Source organism: Gossypium raimondii, chromosome 5, assembly GCF_025698545.1.
Source record: "Gossypium raimondii isolate GPD5lz chromosome 5, ASM2569854v1, whole genome shotgun sequence".
NCBI lineage: Eukaryota > Viridiplantae > Streptophyta > Magnoliopsida > Malvales > Malvaceae > Gossypium > Gossypium raimondii.
In genome coordinates, this window is record NC_068569.1 from 51,311,042 (window position 1) to 51,332,103 (window position 21,062).

A 21,062-nucleotide genomic window follows, 5' to 3' on the forward strand; every position below is an offset into this window, starting at 1 on the left:
TTTTATATTATTTAAATTAAATTCGAGTTGGACCGACTCGAGATATGGTGAGTCTGTAGTCAACTTCTATTCCATATTATTTACTTTAAAAGTGGAAGCGTATATAAATTCTGAAATAATAGACTAGTGTTGAATGTAATAAAAGACCATAATAATATTTGATTCGATATCATATCAAAATAAGTTTATAACTTAAATGTTTTAATTGTAAATATGAATATATAGAAGGTTATTTTGGGAATTACATATATATTTTAAAAGAAATAAAGTTAATTTTAAGAGAAGAAAAAGAAAATAGAAGGAATGATAAGAGAGGGAAAATGTTTAAAAAGTGGAGGCAGTTTGATTTCTTATTTACCTTTGCCTCTTAACCTCTTCCTTCCATCATTCCTTTTCTCCTCTCTTTTGCACTATCCTTCTTTCCCACCTACACTTTCATCTTTCTCTTCAACATCATCACAATTATACTTCCAATTTTATTCATATTGAGAAATTAGATTTATCAATATGAAAAAATAAAGTATACCATACACGGTACATACACATACCTCTTATCAGGTCGAAGCGAAGAACATTTTTAAAGTTTGGATGGTCATCCCACTCCAACGATTCCCACCATTCTGTGTTTGACGTGATGGTAAGAGAAGGTGGAGCATATGCAAATGGCTGCCCATTGCCAACAAGGGGAACAAATGGAGGAATTCTCTTCAGTTTATCACATCTAATAACAGCGATTAACTTGAGAGAATCACAAATCATCACTCCACTTTTGCTACAAATGCTCTTCAAATTTGGTAATTTCCGGAATGCCAACACTCTCAATTTGGGAAGATGGAATTGGATTAATGCATCACCCCTTTTTTCTTCAACTTCTGATGTTGCTGCTCCCAATATTTCTACTATCTCATCACATTCTGACACCCAAATTTGTTCCAGGTTTTGGAGGTTTGGAAGCAACCAATGTGGAAGCAACGTCTTCATACTTGAGCATCTCTGTACATCAATTTCCTTAAGATGGGAAAAGGTGGTAGACGGAGCCAATGTTGATGTTGTTGCTGAACCAATTCCTGCATCTTTCATAATAAGGGCACTCAACTTTGGCAGATCACGAAGATCCAATATCTCGAGGCTCTGAAGTGGATGAGCAGAAGAAGAGGCAAAAGCGGACAGGGAAACAACACACTCTATCCCTTTACAATCATAAATCCTCAAGTCAATCGCATTTTTCAAGGAAGAATTATCATCGACTAAGTTTCTCAAATAGTGGCACTTTACAATGTTCAACTGTTGAATTTCAATTGGGTGCATAATTAAATCACCTTCCCAATTCTGGACTCCTCCAATTGTTACTGTTTTATCTCTTGCAGCAGGCATAATAGATGAGCCCATATGTAAATGGTACTTGATGAGATTTTTCTTACTTTTTTGCACTGAGGAGATGAACTTATTGAATTCACTGATGTATTCGAAACGTCCGGTGAAGCATTCCAACTTCTTCAATGGTTCCATCTCCTCTGCTTTTAGACTTGTTTTTTCATTGACCACATTAAAACTCAAGTGCTGAAGGTGAACGAGTTTTGGTAAAAGTCCAGCGGGTATCTCTTTCAGAGTGCCCACTTGAAGATCAAGATATCTTAGCTTTATCAGCATATCCATTCCTTCAGGGACTTCCTCAATTTTAGTCCCACAAAGATCCAACTTCTTCAATTCTTGAAGCATCGAAAGACATGGCAGATCTCTTATTTGATAACAGCCACGAAGCAACAATGTTGTGAGGTTCTTTAGTTCAGAGATGGAATTTGGTAAACTCTCGATCTTTGTAAAAGACAAATTGAGAACACTAAGACAAGGCATGTTTGTGAAGAAAGAAATTGAGATATTCTTTATAGGGTTGTTCTGCAATAACAAGGTTGTGAGCAGTTGACATTTTGTGGGCAATACATCTATGGAAATTTCTGATATGGAGTTATACATAAGTGACACTTTCTCAATATCCGGACTCCATTGCTCCTTTTCTGGTAACTCTTCTAATTGCAAACCTGCTTTTATCATATATCGAGGATTCATTCTTGCGATCGACAATGCCATCTCTCTCACTGCATCATGCATCTTTATGCAAGGTTGACCAAGTACAATGGTAATATTTTCCAACAAGCAATTCTCTTCTAACTTCTTCAAAATAACATGGCCCTTTTCTTCCTTTTCTTGTCTTGTATCCATATCATCTATGAATCCCTCGTCAATCCAGCACTCAATTAGTTTATCCTTTTCAATTTCAAAATCTTCGGGATATAATGTGCAATGTAAGAAACAAGATTTCACTTTCTCGTCCTTTAAGTGATCGAAGCTAAATTTCAAACGCTCTATCACTTTAGCTTCCACTCCTTCCACTTTTTCTATTCTTTCTTTCAATTCCCTGAGTGCGTTTTTCCAAATAAGAGGGTCCTCTTCTCCTTTCAATGTACCAGCTACGACGACAATTGTAAGAGGTAGACCCGCACATTCCTTGACAACAACCTTTAGAGTAGGCATTATAGTTTGATTTTGCACTATGTTAGGCCCAACTTTACTCAAGAATAGTGTCAATGCCTGTTGTTCTGAAAGGGGCTTCACTTTTATCACCGTGCAACCCATATACTTACAGACATGCTCCGAACGGGTTGTCAACACCAACTTGCAGCCATTGCTGTCACTCGGCTCAGGGATCCCAACTTCTTCTAGAGAGACTTCATCCCACACATCATCTAGGATTAGAACATGCTTTCCTACTTTCTTCAGCATTTCTGACAAGATTGCAGCTCGTCTGAGCTTGTCTCCTTCTATGGCCAAATCTTCCTTCAACTTCAAAGCACTTGCAATATCATCTTGTACCTTCATTACATTGAACTCCTTTGATATGGTAACCCAGATTACTGTTTCGAATCTTTGTTCTTTCAAAAGATCATTGTGGATGTGCTTCATGATCGTGGTTTTACCCACACCGCCCATCCCCCAAACCCCAATCTTTTTTACCACCTCTTGCATCAAACATGCCCGAATCTCTTTTATGGCAGCTTCCTCCCCAACTAGTTCTGATGTTGGCAGTGGCAACCCACCACTTGGACCATCCATGGCAAGAGCTTCAGAGGCATTAGGAGCTTTATCAAGAAATTCCTTCATTTCTCGAGTTTTTTCATCAGCCAGCTTCCCGTTGCAAGCACGACAGAGATAACTCCCGTTACTGACTTTGTTTTCAACAACTTGTGCTTCCCTAATCATCTCTTTTACAGCTTTCAACCAATTTTCAACTCCTTTCTTTGGTATCTTCCCCCGAGGACGAAGAAGCTCTGCTTTCAATTGCAGCTCTATATCTTCCATTTTGCAATTCAATTCATCTCTGATCCTCTTGAAGTTAATCACATAATCGTTCAGCTTTCTGTGATATTGCAAATATTTACAAACAGGAGGTCCAAGACAATTTGCAATGCCAACACCGGGCTCTACGTATTCCATTGCTCTGCCCCTGCAACGCAATCATATATGTTAGTGTATAGGATTTTTGAATAATTTTTTATATGTTAGTGTAAGCATGAAAAGGAAGCATAAATGCAATGGCGTTTATTAGATGGAGCTATGGATAGGTGGCAGACAGAAACATGATGAAATTCTGGTCACCAGAGTTAACCTCTCAATGTATATAAAATGCTAGATTCAAGTTTGCAACAGTTCATTACGGAATACTAAGAGCTAAAATGTTCAACAGTCTGAGATTTCTATCTATGATAGATTATGTTTGCCGGTCATCCTATCCTGTCTTAAAATCTAAAACTGTTGATAATCAGTAGAGGAAATCATTGCCTTATTACCTGACTTAGTGGCTGAAATGTGTTGAGAGATTAGAACTGAAAATGAAGCAGTGAAGTTGACTTCCTTGACTATCTTACAAAGCTAACAGATAATAAAAAACAATCATTGCATAGTCATGAATGAAGCAAGGAAAAGCATGTCATGAATGAAGCAAATGAAAGAAAATTACCTTTGACGGAATGCTTGAAATTTGGTGATAGACCTTGGAGATCAAAACAAAATAAAAACAGTGAAGAAGAAAGAATGTTGTGGGTAGAAAGGCAGAACGATTAAGCAAAGAAAAGCATGTCATGGAAGAAGCAAATGAAAGGAAAGTTGGTAGAGTGGATGGTTGAAATTTTGTGAAAGAAGAAAGAATGTTGTGGGTAGGAAGGCAGAAGTATTAAGTAAGGAATCCCATCTTTTTGTACTTTTCCTTTGCTTCTGCCATTGTAGTTGGCATTTTGGGTATTTGATTCTCAGCAGTTGTGTCTATCAGCTGATTTACAATTTGATTCTTCTTTAAATCTGTAATAATTCACTACTTGATAATAAAACCTCTAATCTGCCATGTCCTCTCCATTCATTCTGGACATTACTAACAAGTTTTGCAGTCATCTTGGTGCTTAATTGTAACAACATCAGCAGCAGCAGCAGCATCATAATAATGGGAAAGTATGGTATAAGAATGCCTAATTATATGTCACAACTTGAAATTAAATATACTAGTCGGCATCCTATAAAAAAAAAAATTAAGCAAAATCATTTGTTTTCTGTTTTTTACCTCTTCTATTTCTTGACATAGCTTTTACATTATAAGAAAAGATAAAATTTTATATAAAATTTATTTTTACAATTTGGTTTTGAAAAATAATTTAAATGTAATGAAATTTTGAATTGAGTTTGAAAAAGATAATTTTTGGTATATTTTGTATTCTTTTTACTAAAAATGGCATCCGGTTAAATTTTATAAGCCTCGTAATATGAGTTCTAGATGTTCTTCAAGGGCATGATACTCAACTTGATAATATTACTATTTTAGTTTAGAAACATTGAGAAAGCATGTAATGATTTAACTTGTTTTGGTTTTGTTTTGTTTTTAATTTGTTAATGGATTCTATTGAATGGTAATTTTCTTTATTTTTCATACAATTTAGTTCTTCAGCAACATATTCAAGATTTTATTTTTCTACAATTTTTATATACATTTTTATTTTATAAATAATTTTGAGTTTTTTTATAATCTTTATAAAAATCAAGGTCAAATTGATAAAAATATAAAAATTGAGAGCTATAATTATTATACCAATTGAAACAAATTCCACTTAACAGTTGGGTGAAAACAAAATTTCAAAAACATTAGTGACGAAATTGTAATTTTTCTAGTTAAGTGATAAAAATAAAACTTACCCATAATTGAATCACTAATGGTTTAATTTACCTAAAATTCTTTTAAAATAGAAAAGAAAAACATTAAGCAAAATTATTTGATCTCTGTTTTTACCTCTTCATTTCTTGACATAACTTTTACATTGTAAGAAAAGATAAAATTCTGAATATAATTTATTTTTACAATTTGGGTTTTGAAAAATAATTTATAGGTAATGAAATTTTGAATTGAGTTTGAAAAAAAAATTGCGGTATATTTTGTATTCTTCTAAATAAAAAAATAGCATTAGGGTCAATTTTATAAGCCTCTATAATACCAATTCTAGATGTCGTTTAAGACCATGAAACTCAACTTGATAATAGTAATGATTCGGTTTTGAGAAATATTGAGGAATCATGTAATGTTCTAACTCTTTTTTTTTTTTGGTTTTGTTCTCTTTTTAATTTGTTATCGAAATCTATTCTCCATCTTCTAATATTCCTAGATTGTTTTATGAAAAATTACTTCTTTATAGAAATCGGTATTCTTGCTATGCTCCATTCAATGCTCAGTGAATTCTTTTTGTCAGTGCAAAACATTGACAATCATTAGATTTTATTGTATCCTCAAGGTCAATTTATGAGTAACTCTTTTGCACAGCAATAAATAGGTGGGAGTAAATAGAACTTTAAAATAGTGGTATCGATACACGTATTGAAACCTTTTTTTAATTTCTCATAAATTCATTTGTATCACCACACACTAACAATAGCAGTTATGGGAACAATAATCAAAGAAAACAAGCAATATTATGAGTCAATTTTTATGGTGTTCGGGGCAACTTTTATTTTTAAGTTCCACAAAGGTAAAGTAAATTCCATCTTTTCTTATTATTAGTTTTTTCCTTTGCTGTCTTCCATTATTGTTGGCCCCATTCTTCTCTACTATGATTATAAAATATAATATTTATAAATCATATGTATCTAAATTAGAGCAAATAGCAGTCTTATGATTTATAATGCAACATTTCATGTTGCCTCAGATTTCAATTCTTTTAGTCTCCTCCATGTTCCACCTTCAAGAAAAAACAAGAGAGAATGAACCTAAATTTGGATACCTAATCCTTCCTCTATGGAATCGGAGTTACCTTCAGATTTTAATTCCAATACCGACATTGTAACGCCCTGATTATTTAACTTTGTTTCTGTGAATTTTATCACAAATATGTATTTGCTTCAATGGCTAAGTGTTTTGATTGTGTGTTTGATGTCTTGAGTTCAAGTCCTACTTTTAGAAATTTTTGCTATTTGTGATCCTAGCCTATTCATTGGCGGTTTGGCTTATATTCTATTGCAAGTCAAGTTATATTAGAATGAGCTTCTATGTTTGAGCAGTAAGGTGTTAGCTTGTCTTGAGGTCTTGTGTTCAAAACTCTGTATAAATGTGAATTGGATGTGGATTGAAGTGTCGGATTTGGTGGGATTAGGTTGATTAGTGGGTTAGTGGAGAGTTGGGGGAAATTAGTGATATTTTATTAAAATTTTATTTTTAATTTTTTAATTTTAATTTTATTCTTCTTTTCCGCAAAAAATTTCCTCTCTTTCTATTTTATTTTATTTTATTTTATTCAAAATATCCAGTAAAACTATTTTAAGAAATTGAAGTTACCATATTAAAATTCAATATACAAAACCAAGTCATGTAAATTTTTAAAGCATTTCATGTTGTTTAAGGCTTCTAATTTTATTGTGTAAAAATAAAAACCTATTTGCAAAAGTTTCAAAATATGCCCAAAACTCTTTAATTACCGTGTTGCGACCTCATGATTCCCATGTGGCAACATCGGCCCAATATCGGTATTGCAAATTTTCAAGTACTTGTGTTGGACACTTTGACACCCTCATACACATACCAAATCGAGATTTCATGCTATTCTCCCTATTTTAACATGTCATATAACTTACATTAACATGTTTTGACATCTCAAGTAAATGACTATGCTGTCATGCAACCCTAAAGTCACAATTCAATTACTCAAAATGTAAATTTTGTATTTTAAGCATTTCTAAGTGCATAATTGATACATAACATACTATATGGTCATTTTGGACTTACCTCAATACGCAACAAGCCAATCCACCTGCAATTTACATGTTAGCCAATAAACAAGTACACAACACCTTACTAATTCAACCAATAACATGCATTCTCAAATCTTCCATTGAAAGCATTCATTCGAACCAATTTTAAAAGTTCTAAAAACCATTTTAAACAACCCATATTGTCCATTAATAAATCATTAACAGTTCAAAGTCTAAAACCCTCTAGATTAGTCCCACATTGCCTTCCTTATTGATTTAAAAACACACCAAACGTAGTCAAGTTAAAATGTCTTGCTTTGGATCACTTGGCAGCTCACTTCTCCTCCTCGTTTAAGCTATATCTCTGCACTGTTAAATATAAAAGAGTGTGAGCTTTTTCAAGCTCAGTGAGTGCTTAGAGATTGCCACAAGTAATCACGATATCCAAAGTTAAAAGAAAGCATACAATCACAATTAATCACGGTGAGCAATGAAGCATAATTCATAGCATTCACATTAATATGTTGCCAGAATGTGATTATGAAGCATATGTACAAAATATATTGCATTGGGTAACCAGATTTCCAAATACAACCAATATAATGTGTAGCGTAAAGCTATCACCGTCCAAACACATCCACTTAAACATGTATACTTATTGTTTTATGCACACTTTCACATATCACACAACTCATGTTCATATCACATATTCAAGTCTCATATCATGCACTTACAAGTGCTCACATTATGCTCAAATAGTCACAACATATAGATCTCATATAGTGTATATAAAATCAGCAAGACTCATATCATATTCAGTTATAAACACATAACATTTTTATTGTCATCTCAATATACAACACATAACATATCACATTTAAGCATCATTTGCAAATCATCATTAGTTTAGGTAGAAACACTTACTCTTGAAAATTGGACAGTGTGGATGTGTTTGGATAGCTAGAAAATCATTAAGGATGAGTTAATTTTGAGAGAAAATATTAGAGTTGAATTTGGGGAAATTTTGATTGTGAAATTCAATAGAGGGAAGGATCGTTGGGTTCATAAAGAAACGGGGAAGATGAGTAGCTTTTTTTTTTTTTAAATAAGGAAAAATTGCAATTTAAAAACTTCCAGTTTTCCTTTATTTTTCAATTCAGACCTTAGTTTAATTAAAATACATTTTCTCAATTATTTTCAAACTCAATATTTTAAAAATCCATTTTAACAAAATTAATTCTCGAACACCCAATTTTAATTTCTTAACATAAAATTATTAATTATATTAATTTTAATATTTTATTTAATTAATTCCTAATTATTGTAATAATCTAACTTAATTACGATTTTCGATTCATTAACCCCGATTTACTATCCCAATTTTGGGATGTGACATGACAACATTATGTAAATATGATATAATAATAATCACTGCAAGTTCTATAATATGATATCTAATGGGTTAGTTTTAAAATTGCATATTTTAAAATTAAAAATTAAAAAATGTTAATTTATAATTATTTCTAACTTATATGCTTTTCAATGTTAAAAATTTTATTAGAATTATTAGTAAAAAATGCATAAATGATTGATAGCATAATCATTTTAAAGACAAATAATTATAAATTAATTATATAAAAGAGATAACATTTTGTACTTTGTTAATATAAAAGGGTAAACACTTCATAACATAGTAAATTATGGATAAAATAATAAGAAATAATATAGTATAAAATTAAATAATTAATAATATAATATAATATAATAATAAAATTTATAAATATCATTATTTTAATGCCTAATCGTATATACATCATTTTAATTAATAAAAAATTATAATATTATAAATAAAACCATGATGATAGTTTTGTTTCACCTTAAATAATTTTGATTAAAATATGTTTATATTTTATTAATATATTAATAAAATGGAATATATTTTAATTAATACATGATCTTATTTATTATTTATTATATGTTATTTTTAGACATTAAATACATGACTTCCACACGCATATGCGTCGATAAGATTTCTATCGTTATTTGAACCTTTCGGACAATAAAATTTTTAATTATTAGACTCTTGATATACTCTTAAAAACAATCTACATTTTTTCTAAATCTAGACCCATTTTGGCCTAGCTCGGTCAATCCAAAAATAACTCATTTTCTGTTCAAAATAATAAAATAATTTTATATTAATATTTTATATTTAAATATAAATTTAAAAATATTTTATTATTTAAATTGAATTGAGTTGTACCGTCTCAAGACATGGAAGGGTCTATAGCCAACTTCTATACCATATATATATATTTTACTTTAAAATTTGAAGCGAATATATATTATTATATAAAATTGAAATTTATAAAATTTACGAAATAATATATTAGTGTTAAATGTGATAAAAGATCATAATAATATCAAAATAAGTTTATAACTTAAACGTTTTAATTATAAATATAAAATTTAGAAGATTATTTTGGGAAGTACATATATATATATATATATGAGAAGAAAAAGAGAATAGAAGAAATGGTAAGAGAGGGAAAATGTTTAAAAAGTGGCGGCAGTTTGATTTCTTATTTACCTTTGCTTCTTAACCTCTTCCTTCCATCATTCCTTTTCTCCTCTCTTTTGCACTATCCTCCCCCCTCCACCAACCCTTTCATCTTTCTCTTCGCCAACATCAAAAATATACATCAAATTTTATTAATATGGAGAAATTAGATTTATCAAAATAAAAAAATAAACAAAACCATAAATGGTTCATACCTCTTATCCTCCTCAGGGGCTGAAGCGAAGAACATTTTTAAAGTTTGGATGGTCATCCCACTCCAACGATTCCCACCATTCTATGTCTGACCAGATGGTAAGAAAAGGTGGAGCATATGCAAATGGCTGCCCATTGCCAACAAGGGGAACAAATGGAGGAATTCTCTTCAGTTTATCACAATATTCAACAACTTGGATAAGTTGGAGAGAATCACAAACCATCACTCCACTTTTGCTGCATATGCTCTTCAAATTTGGTAAGTTATTTAGTCTCAATTCTCTCAATTTGGGAAGATGGAATTTGATTAATGCATCATTCCCTTTTTCTTCAACTTCTGATGTTGCTGCTACCAATATTTCTACTAGCTGACTACAAGCACCCACCGAAATATCTTCCAGGTTTTGGAGGTTTGGAAGCAACCAATGTGGAAGCAACGTCTTCATACTTGAGCACCTGTATACTTCAATTCGCTTAAGATGGGAAAAGGTGGCAGACGGAGCCACTGTTGATGTTGTTGCTGAACCAATTCCTGAATCTTTCATAATAAGGGCACTCAACTTTGGCAGAAATTGAAGATCCAACACCTCGAGGCTCTGAAATGGATGAGCGGAAGAAGAGGCAAAAGAGGACAAGGAAACAACACACTCTATCCCTTCACAATCATAAATCCTACAAACCCTCAAGTCAATCGCATTTTTGAAGGAAGAATTATCATCGACTAAGTTTCTCAAATAGTCGCACTTTAAAATATACAACTCTTTAATTTTAATTGGGTGCATAATTAACTCACCTTCCCAATTCTGGACTCCTCCAATTGTTACTGTTTTATCTCTTCTACGAGGAATAAAAGCTGGGCCCACCCTATATGAGCCCACTTGTAAAGAGTACTTGATGAGATTTTTTTTACTTTGTTGCATTGACGAGATGAACTTATTCAATTCCTTGATGTCTTCGAAACGTCCGGTAAAACACTCCAACTTCTTCAATGGTTCCATCTGCTCTGCTTTTAGACTTATTTGTCTATTAAAACCCAAGTGCTGAAGGTGAACGAGTTTTGGCAAAAGTCCAGCGGGTATCTCCTTCAGAGTGCGCACACTAAGATCAAGATATCTTAGCTTTAGCAGCATATCTATTCCTTCAGGGACTTCCTCAATTTCTGTCCCAGAAAGATCCAACTTCTTCAATTCTTGAAGCATGGAAAGACATGGTAGATCTCTTAATTCAGAACAACCACAAAGCAACAATGTTGTGAGGTTCTTTAGTTCAGAGATGGAATTTGGTAAACTTTTGATCTTCGTAGAGGACAAATTGAGAACACTAAGATAAGGCATGTTTATGAAGAAAGAACTTGAGATCTTCTTTATAGGGTTCTCTTGCAATAACAAGGTTGTGAGCAGTTGACATTTTGTGGGCAGCACATCTATGGAAATTTCTGATATGGAGTTATTCATAAGTGACACTTTCTCAATATCCCGACTCCATTGCTCCTTTTCTGGTAATTCTTCTAATTGCAAACCTGCTTGTATCATATATCGAGGATTCATTCTTGTGATCGACAATGCCATGTCTCTTACTGCATCATGCATCTTTATGCAAGGTTGACCACATCCATCGGTAATATTTTCCAGCAAGCAATTCTCTGCTAACTTCTTCAAAACAACATGGCCCTTTTCTTTCATTTCTTGTCTCGTACCCATATCATCTATGAATCCCTCCTCAATCCAACACTCAATTAGCTCATCTTTTCCAATTTCATAATCTTCAGGATATAATGCGCAATGTAAGAAACAATATTTCACTTTCTCGTCCTTTAAGTGATTGAAGCTAAATTTCAAACGCTCTATCACTTTAGCTTCCACTTCTTCCTCTTTTTCTATTCTCTCTTTCAATTCCCTGAGTGCGTTTTTCCAAATAAGAGGGTCCTCTTCTCCTTTCAATGTACCAGCTACGACGACAATTGTAAGAGGTAGACCCGCACATTCCTTGACAACAAGCTTCAGAGTAGGCATTATAGTTGGACTTTGAACTATGTTAGGTCCAGCTTTATTCAAGAATAGTATCAATGCCTCTTCTTCTGAAAGGGGCTTCACTTTTATCACCTTACAACCCATATACTTACAGACATGCTCCGAACGGGTTGTCAACACCAACTTGCAGCCATTGCTGCCACACGGCTCGGGGATCCCAACTTCCTCTAGAGAGACTTTATCCCACACATCATCTAGGATTAGAACATGCTTTCCTGCGTTCTTCAGCATTTCTGACAAGATTGCTGCTCGTCTGAGCTTGTCTCCTTCTCTGGGCCAATCTTCCTTCAACTTCAAAGCAGCTGCAATATCATCTTGTACCTTCATGACATTGAACTCCTTTGATATGGTAACCCATATTACCCTTTCGAATCTTTGTTCTTTTAAAAGATCATTGTGGATGTGCTTCATGATAGTGGTTTTACCCACACCGCCCATCCCCCAAACCCCAATCTTGCTCACCTCCTCCAGCATCAAACATGCCCAAATCTCTTTTCTGACAGCTTCCTCTCCAACTAGTTCTGATGTTGGCAGTGGCAACCCAGCACTTGGACCATCCATGGCAAGACCTTCAGAGGCATTAGGAGCGTTATCAAGAAATTCCTTCATTTCTCGAGTCTTTTCATCAACCAGCTTGCCGTTGCAAGCACGACAGAGATATCTCCCGTTACCGACTTTATTTTCAACAACTTGTGCTTCCCTAATCATCTCTTTCACAGCTTTCAACCAATTTTCAACTCCCTTCTTCGGTATCTTCCCTAGAGGACGAAGAAGCTCTGCTTTCAATTGCAGCTCTATATCTTCCATTTTGCAATTCAACTCATCTCTCATTCTCTTGAAGTTTCTCACATAATCATTGAGCTTTCTGTGATATTGCAAGTATTTACAAGCAGGAGTTCCAAGACAATTTGCAATGCCGAGAACAGGCTCTACGTACTCCATTGCTATGTCCCTGCAGCGCAATCATATATAACAGTAACAGATAATGAAAATCTGTGAATGTATTGGCTTTTTGATATGTCAGTGTAAACATTAATGCAAGTTTCAAGCAATGGCGTTTATTAGATGGAGCTATGGATGGGTGGCAGACAGAAACATGATGAAATTTGTATATCCAGAATTAACCTCTCAATTAATAGAAAATGCTAGATTCAAGTGTGCAACAGAATATGAAGAGGTAAAATGTTCAATAGTTTGAGATTTCAACATTATATTGCTTCTGGGAAGCTCTTTTTGTATTAATTTCTATCTAGAGTAGATTATGTGTGCTGGTCATCCACTCTTAAAATCTAAAACTGTTGATAATCAGTAGATGAAATCATAGCTTCAGATCTTATTACCTGACTTAGTGGCTGAAAAGTGTTGAGAGAATAGAACTGAAATTGAAGCGGTGAAGTTGACTGTCGTACAAAGCTAGCTGCTGCTAAGAGTAGCAGATAATCAGAAACAACCATTGCAATGTCATGAATCAAGCAAAGAAAAGCATGTGATGGATTAAGCAAATGAAAGAAAATTAGCTTGACAGGATGCTTGAAATTTGGTGATAGACGTTGGACATCAAAACAAAATCATTGTAGTTGTCAAGAAATAATATTTAATAATAATAGTTGGCATGGTATAAGAATGCATAATTATTATGTATAGTTATTCGCACCCTATTAGTAAATTATTTGCATTGTTGAAGTTGTCAGAATTCAATTTTGGACAATTTCTTACATATGGACATTAGTAAGATGTGAATAAATCTATTTAAACTTTTATATAAGTAAGTTTATTCAACTTAAAATAAATTTTAATTACATACAAATTTCTCGATATGCTATATCATTGAATCTAAGTTGGTTTTAAAATTAATTTTTTGTCATTTGACTGTTGAGTGGTACTTTTAAATTGGTATAATAACAATTTTAGTTTTAAATTTTATACTTTCACTCAATTTGATCTTGATAATATATAAAATGGAAAAAAATAAATTATTTTAAAATTTTAAAACATTATAAAATTAAAATTAAATAAAAGTAGATAAAATTTTCAAAATTAAACAAAGTGAGAGATAATGTGGGTAATTTTTTTAAACCCTTCAAAATTTCTCTATATTATTTATATCAAAATATCCAATACCTATTCTTTAAAAGGAATATATATATATATATATATATATATATATATATAAAAGCTAAAATTTTCAACAGTTTGAGATTTCTATCTATGATAGATTATGTTTGCCGGTCATCCTATCCTGTCTTGATAATCAGTAGAGGAAATCATTGCCTTATTACCTGACTTAGTGGCTGAAATGTGTTGAGAGATTAGACCTGAAAATGAAGCAGTGAAGTTGAGTTCCTTGACTGGATGCTTGAAAATTAGCGATAGGCCCTGGAGATCAAAAGAAATTAAAAACAGTGAAGAAGAAAGAATGTTGTGTGTACAATAGCCAAAAAGAAGAAGAAAGTGAAAATAGAAATAAGCAAAACTGTAATAAGAATTAATGGGAAACTATGGGATACCCTCTTGTTGCGATTTCAATTTCAATTTTTTATTTTTGTAATAAACATAGACATGCCTGGGAGGGTGTGTTGCACCTCTCGTGAGATTCCCTTCAATTGCTAGTTCAATTTCTTTTTATTTTTATTTTTATAATAAACATACACATGCCTGGGAGGGGGTGTTGCACCCCATGTGATCGAGAGTTGCAATAACGTTACTGCGTATGTCTTACTTGATTGGGCTTTCTTTTATTGGTCTAGTAACTAAATTAGTCCTCTAATAGTTATACGTTCTATTAATTTGATCTTAAATATAAAAAATTCAATAAATCTAGCCTCAATGCTCACAAAATTTATCATTTTAGTTTTAATTCTAAAACTTAATTGCGATTTTTAATTCACTAACCCCCGATTTACTATCCCGATTTTTGGGATGTGACATGACAGCATTATGTAAATATGATATAATAATAATCACTGATAGCATACAAATAAATTATTGATTACATACCCTATTGTATAAACTAAAATATAATTATACTACAAGTTCTATAATATGATATCTAATGGGTTAATTTTTAAAATTGCATATTTTGAAATTTAAAAAATAAAAAAGTTAATTTATAATGATTTCTAACTTATATGCTTTTCAATGTTAAAAATTTTATTAGAATTATTAGTAAAAAATGCATAAATGATTGATAGCATAATCATTTTAAAGACAAATAATTATAAATTAATTATATAAAAGAGATAACATTTTGTACTTTGTTAATATAAAAGGGTAAACACTTCATAACATAGTAATAAATAAATTATAATACATGAATAACTTATGGATAAAATAATAAAGAAATAATATAGTATAAAATTAAATAATTAATAATATAATATACTAATAAAATTTATAAATATCATTATTTTTAATGCCTAGTCGTATATACATCATTTTAATTAATAAAAATTATAATATTGTAAATAAAACCAAGATGATAGTTTTGTCTCACCTTAAATCATTTTGATTAAAATATGTTTATATTTTATTAATATATTAATAAAATGGAATATATTTTAATTAATACATTATCTTATTTATTATTTATTATATGTTATTTTAGACATTAAATACGTGACTTCCACATGCATATTAGTGTGATAAGATTTCTAGCGTTATTTGAACCTTTCGGACAATAAAATTTTTAATTATTAGACTCTTGATATACTCATAAAACAATCTACATTTTTTCTAAATCTAAACCCATTTTGGCCTAGCTCAGTCAATCCAAAAAATGACTCATTTTACTGTTCAAAAATAATAAAATATTTTTATTATTTAAATTGAATTCGAGCTGTACCGTCTCAAGACATGGAGGGGTTGATAGCCAACTTCTATACCATATTTTTTTTACTTTAAAATTTGAAGCGAATATATAGGAAAAATTATAAAAATAGTCACTTTTGTTTACCTCATATTACATTTTAGTCATTTACGTTATCGTTTTGTTACGAAGCGGTCACTCTACCGTTAAGCTTTTTGCCTCCCTAACAATAGTCCTATGTGGTAGTCCAAAGGGGTTTTAAATGCCAACTTGGATGTTCTACATGACAGTCCAAATTAAAAATTTTAATTAAAAACTTATTTTCATCCCAGCAAATGGACATCTAAGTTGACATTTAAAACCCATTTGGATTGCCATGTAAGACTAACATTAGGGAGATAATGAAGTTTAATGATAAAGTGATTACTTCGTAACAAAATGATAACGTAAGTGACTAAAACGTAACATTTCAAACATAAGTGACTAAAATGTAATCTGAGACAAACAAAAGTGATTTTTTTTATAGTTTACCCGAATATATATTATTATATAAAATTTGATATTTATTAAAATTTACGAAATAATATGTTAGTGTTAAATGTGATAAAAGATTATAATAATATCAAAATAAGTTTATAACTTAAATGTTTTAAATATAAGTATGAAAATTTAGAAGGTTATTTTGGAAACTACATATATATATATATATATATTAGAGAAGAATAAGAGAATAAGAGAGGGAAAATGTTTAAAAAGTGGAGGCAGTTTGATTTCTTATTTATGCTCTTAACCTCTTCCTTCCATCATTCCTTTTCTCCTCTCTTTTGCACTATCCTCCCCCCTCCTTTCCCACCAACCCTTTTATCTTTCTCTTCATCAACATCAAAAATATACCTGAAATTGTATTAAAATGGAGAAATTTCGTTTATAAAATAAGAAAATATAAACTAAACTATAAATGGTTGATACCTTTAAAAGCTTTCTAAGGGTTTGAAGCGAAGAACATTTTTAAAGTTTGGATGGTCATCCCACTCCAACGATTCCCACCATTCTGTGCTTGACCTGATGGTAAGAGAAGATGGAGCATATGCAAAGGGCTGCCCATTGCCAACAAGGGGAACAAATAGAGGAATTCTCTTCAGTTTATCACAATCTCCATCAACTTGGATAAGTTGGAGAGAATCACAAACCATCACTCCACTTTTGCTGCATATGCTCTTCAAATTTGGTAATTCCCAGAATGACAACTCTCTCAATTTGGGAAGATGGAATTTGATTAATGCATCACTCCCTTTTTCTTCAACTTCTGATGTTGTTGCTCCCAATATTTCTACTAGCTGTCTACAAGCCTCCACGTGTATTTCTTCCAGGTTTTGGAGGTTTGGAAGCAACCAATGTGGAAGCAACGTCTTCATACTTGAGCAGCTGTCTATCTTAATTTCCTTAAGATGGGAGAAGGTCGCAGACGGAGCCAATGTTGATGCTGTTGCTGAACCAATTTCTTCATCTTTCATAATAAGGGCGCTCAACTTTGGCAGAAATTGAAGATACAACACCTCGAGGCTCTGAAATGGATGAGCGGAAGAAGAGGCAAAAGAGAACAGGGAAACAAGACACTCTATCCCTTCACACCACCAAATCAAACAAACCCTCAAGTCAATCGCATTTTTGAAGGAAGAATTGTCATCGACTAAGCTTCTCAAATAGTCACACTTTAAAATAATCAACTCTTGAATTTCAATTGGGTGCATAATTAAATCGCCTTCCCAATTCTGGACTCCTTCAATTGTTACTGTTTTATCTCTTGTAGCACGCATAAAAGATGAGCCCACCTGTAAAGAGTACTTGATGAGATTTTTCTTACTTTGTTGCATTGAGGAGATGAACTTATTGAATTCATTGATGTCTTCGAAACGTCCGGTAAAGCACTCCAACTTCTTCAATGGTTCCATCTCCTCTGCTTTTAGACTAGTTTTTTCATTGTTCTCATGAAAACCCAAGTGCTGAAGGTGAATGAGTTTTGGTAAAAGTCCAGAGGGTGTCTCTTTCAGAGTGAGCACTGGAAGATCAAGATATCTTATCTTTATCAGCATATCCATTCCTTCAGGGAATTCCTCAATTTTAGTCCCACAAAGATCCAACTTCTTCAATTCTTGAAGCATCGAAAGACATGGCAGATCTCTTAATTCAGAACAGCCACGAAGCAACAATGTTGTGAGGTTCTTTAGTTCAGAGATGGAATTTGGTAAACTCTCGATCTTTGTAAAAGACAAATTGAGAACACAAAGACAGGGCATGTTTATGAAGAAAGAATATGGGATCTTCTTTATAGGGTTACCCTGCAATAACAAGGTTGTGAGCAGTTGACATTTTGTGGGCAGCATATCTATGGAAATTTCAGATATGGAGTTATACATAAGTGACACTTTCTCAATATCCGGACACCATTGCTCCTTTTCTGGTAACTCTTCTAATTGCGAACCTGCTTGTATCATATATCGAGGATTCATTCTTGTGATCGACAATGCCATGTCTCTCACTGCATCATGCATTTTCACTCTTTCACTCGAGACATTTTCCAACAAGCAATTATCTTCTAATTTCTTCAAAATAACATGGCCCTTATCTTTCATTTCTTGTCTTGTACTCATATCATCTATGAATCCCTCTTCAATCCAGCACTCAATTAGCCCATCCTTCCAAATTTGAAAATCTTCAGGGTATAATGCGCAATGTAAGAAACAATGCTTCATTTTCTCGTCTTTTAAGTGATTGAAGCTAACTTTCAAACTCTCGATCACTTTATCTTCCCCTTCTTTCACTTTCCCTATTCTCTCTTTCAATTCCCTGAGTGTGTTTTTCCAAATAAGAGGGTCATCTTCTCCTCTCAATGTACCAGCTATGACGACAATTGTAAGAGGCAGACCTGCACATTCGTTGACAACAAGCTTCAAAGTTGGCATTAAAGTTTGATTTTGCACTATGTTAGGTCCAACTTCACTCAAGAATAGTATCAATGCCTCTTCTTCTGAAAGGGGCTTCACTTTTATCACCTTACAGCCCATAGACTTACAAACTTGCTCCACACGGGTTGTTAACACCAACTTGTACCCATTGCTGCTACTTGGCTTAGGGATCCCAATTTCTTCCAACGAGACTTCACTCCACACATCATCTAGGATTAGAACATGTTTTCCTGCTCTCTTCAGCATTTCGGACAAGATTGCTGCTCGTCTGACCTTGTTTGCTTCTTCGGGAATCTTTCCATTCAATGCACTTGCAATATCATTTTGTAACTTCACAATATTGAACTCCTTTGATATAGTAACCCAAACCACCCTTTCAAATCGTTGTTCTTTCAAAAGATCATTGTGGATGTGCTTCATGATGGTCGATTTACCCACGCCGCCCATCCCCCAAACACCAATCTTGCTTACCTCCTCCTGCATCAAACATGCCCAAATCTCTTTTCTGACAGCTTCCTGTCCAACTAGTTCTGATGTTTCCAGTGGCAACCCAGCACTTGGACCATCCATGGCAAGACCTTCAGAGGCTTTAGGAGCTTTATCAAGATATTCCTGCATTTCTCGAGACTTTTCATCAACCAGCTTCCCGTTGCAAGCACGACAGAGATATCTCCCATTACTGACTTTGTTTTCAACAACTTGTGCTTCCCTAATAATCTCTTTCACATCTTTCAACCAATTTTCAACTCCCTTCTTCGGTATCTTCCCCAGAGGACGAAGAAGCTCTGCTTTCAATTGCAACTCTATATCTTCCATTCTGCAATTCAATTCATCTCTGATCCTCTTGAAGTTTCTCACATAGTCGTTCAGCTTTCTGTGATATTGCAAATATTTACAAACAGGAGTTCCGAGACAACTTGCAATGCCGACAACAGGCTCTACGTACTCCATTGCTGTGTCCCTGCAATGCAATCATATATAAAAGTAGCAGAGAATGAAAATCTGTGAATGAATTGGATATTTTATGAATTATTGATATGTCAGTGTAAGCATTAATGCAAATTTGAAGCAATGGTGTCTATTAGATGGAGCCATGGATGGGTGGCAGGCAGAAACATGATGAAATTCTGGTCACCATTGTATATCCAGAATCAACCTCTCAAACTGTATAACATGCTAGATTCAAATGTGCAAGAGTTCATTACAGAATATTAAGAGCTAAAATGTTCAACAGCATGAGATTTCAACGTTATATTGCTTCTGGGTAGCTTTTTTAGTAGCTCTTTTCGTATTAATTTTTATCTATAGTAGACTATGTCTGCTGAACATACTGTCTTACAAAGCATAGCTGTTTTCGTATTAATTTGTATCTATAGTAGATTATGTCTGCTGATCATCCTGTCTTAAAATCTAAAACTGTTGAGGAAACCATTGCTTCAGATCTTATTACCTTGACTATCTTACAAAGCTAGCTGCTATAACAGAAGCTGATAATAAAAAACAATCATTGTATAGTCATGCATTAAGCAAATGGAAGAAAATTACCTTGACTGGATGCTAAAAAATTAGTGATAGACCTTGGAGATGAAAAGAAATTAAAAAGAGTGAAGAAGAAGGTGAAAACAGAAATAAGCCAAATTGTGATAGGAATTACTGGGAAAGTATGTGAAGAAGAAGAAGAAAGAGAAAAGAATTAATAGTTACATGTATAAAAAGACGAAAATAATTAATAATTACATGAGTAAGAAATCCATCTTTTTTTACTTTTTTCTTTGCTGTCATCCATTATAATTCGCATTAAATAATAATAATTAGGTTTAATGATAAATTTGATCACTAATTTTTGCTTATTTTGTCAAAATGACCCTAATTCTATTTTTGAGCATTTTTTACCATCAACCTTTGTTTCAATATTTCTTTTCTTTCAAAACTTTTCAATCATTCATATGTTTGTTTCTTGAGAAGTTTTTTACTGAGTTAAATTTTTAAATTAAGATTTTTTCAATTTTATGTATTATTTATTTTAATATTTTCTACATGTAATTATCTTATTGGGTAAGTTTTGCAGTCATCTTAGTGCTCAATTGTAACAACATCAGCAGCAGCAGCATAGTAATGGGAAAGTACTATGGTATAAGAAGGCCTAACTATATGTTACAACTTGAAATTCAATATAGTTGTTCTTACATATGATGTTTGTAAGACGTGAATAA

At 32.7% G+C, this 21,062-nt stretch overlaps 2 protein-coding genes across 2 annotated transcripts in view; both read right to left on the reverse strand.

The window, feature by feature from the left end:
• LOC105766452 (probable disease resistance protein At1g61300) overlaps positions 1-21,062 on the reverse strand; it is a 77,651-nt gene that overhangs the window by 14,690 nt on the left and 41,899 nt on the right. The window contains exon 4 of the mRNA XM_012585925.2: positions 632-2,039. Within this exon, the coding sequence (XP_012441379.2) occupies positions 632-2,039 (1,408 nt within the window). The remainder of the gene's footprint in view (positions 1-631; positions 2,040-21,062) is intronic.
• Positions 7,383-13,585, reverse strand: LOC105767177 (probable disease resistance protein At1g61300). The gene is made up of 4 exons (XM_052630125.1): positions 13,419-13,585; positions 10,051-13,030; positions 9,866-9,953; positions 7,383-7,644 (listed from the first exon to the last, which is right to left on the reverse strand). Exon 2 carries the CDS (start codon positions 13,018-13,020, stop codon positions 10,063-10,065), a length of 2,958 nt encoding a protein of 985 aa, XP_052486085.1. The 5' UTR covers positions 13,021-13,030; positions 13,419-13,585; the 3' UTR covers positions 7,383-7,644; positions 9,866-9,953; positions 10,051-10,062.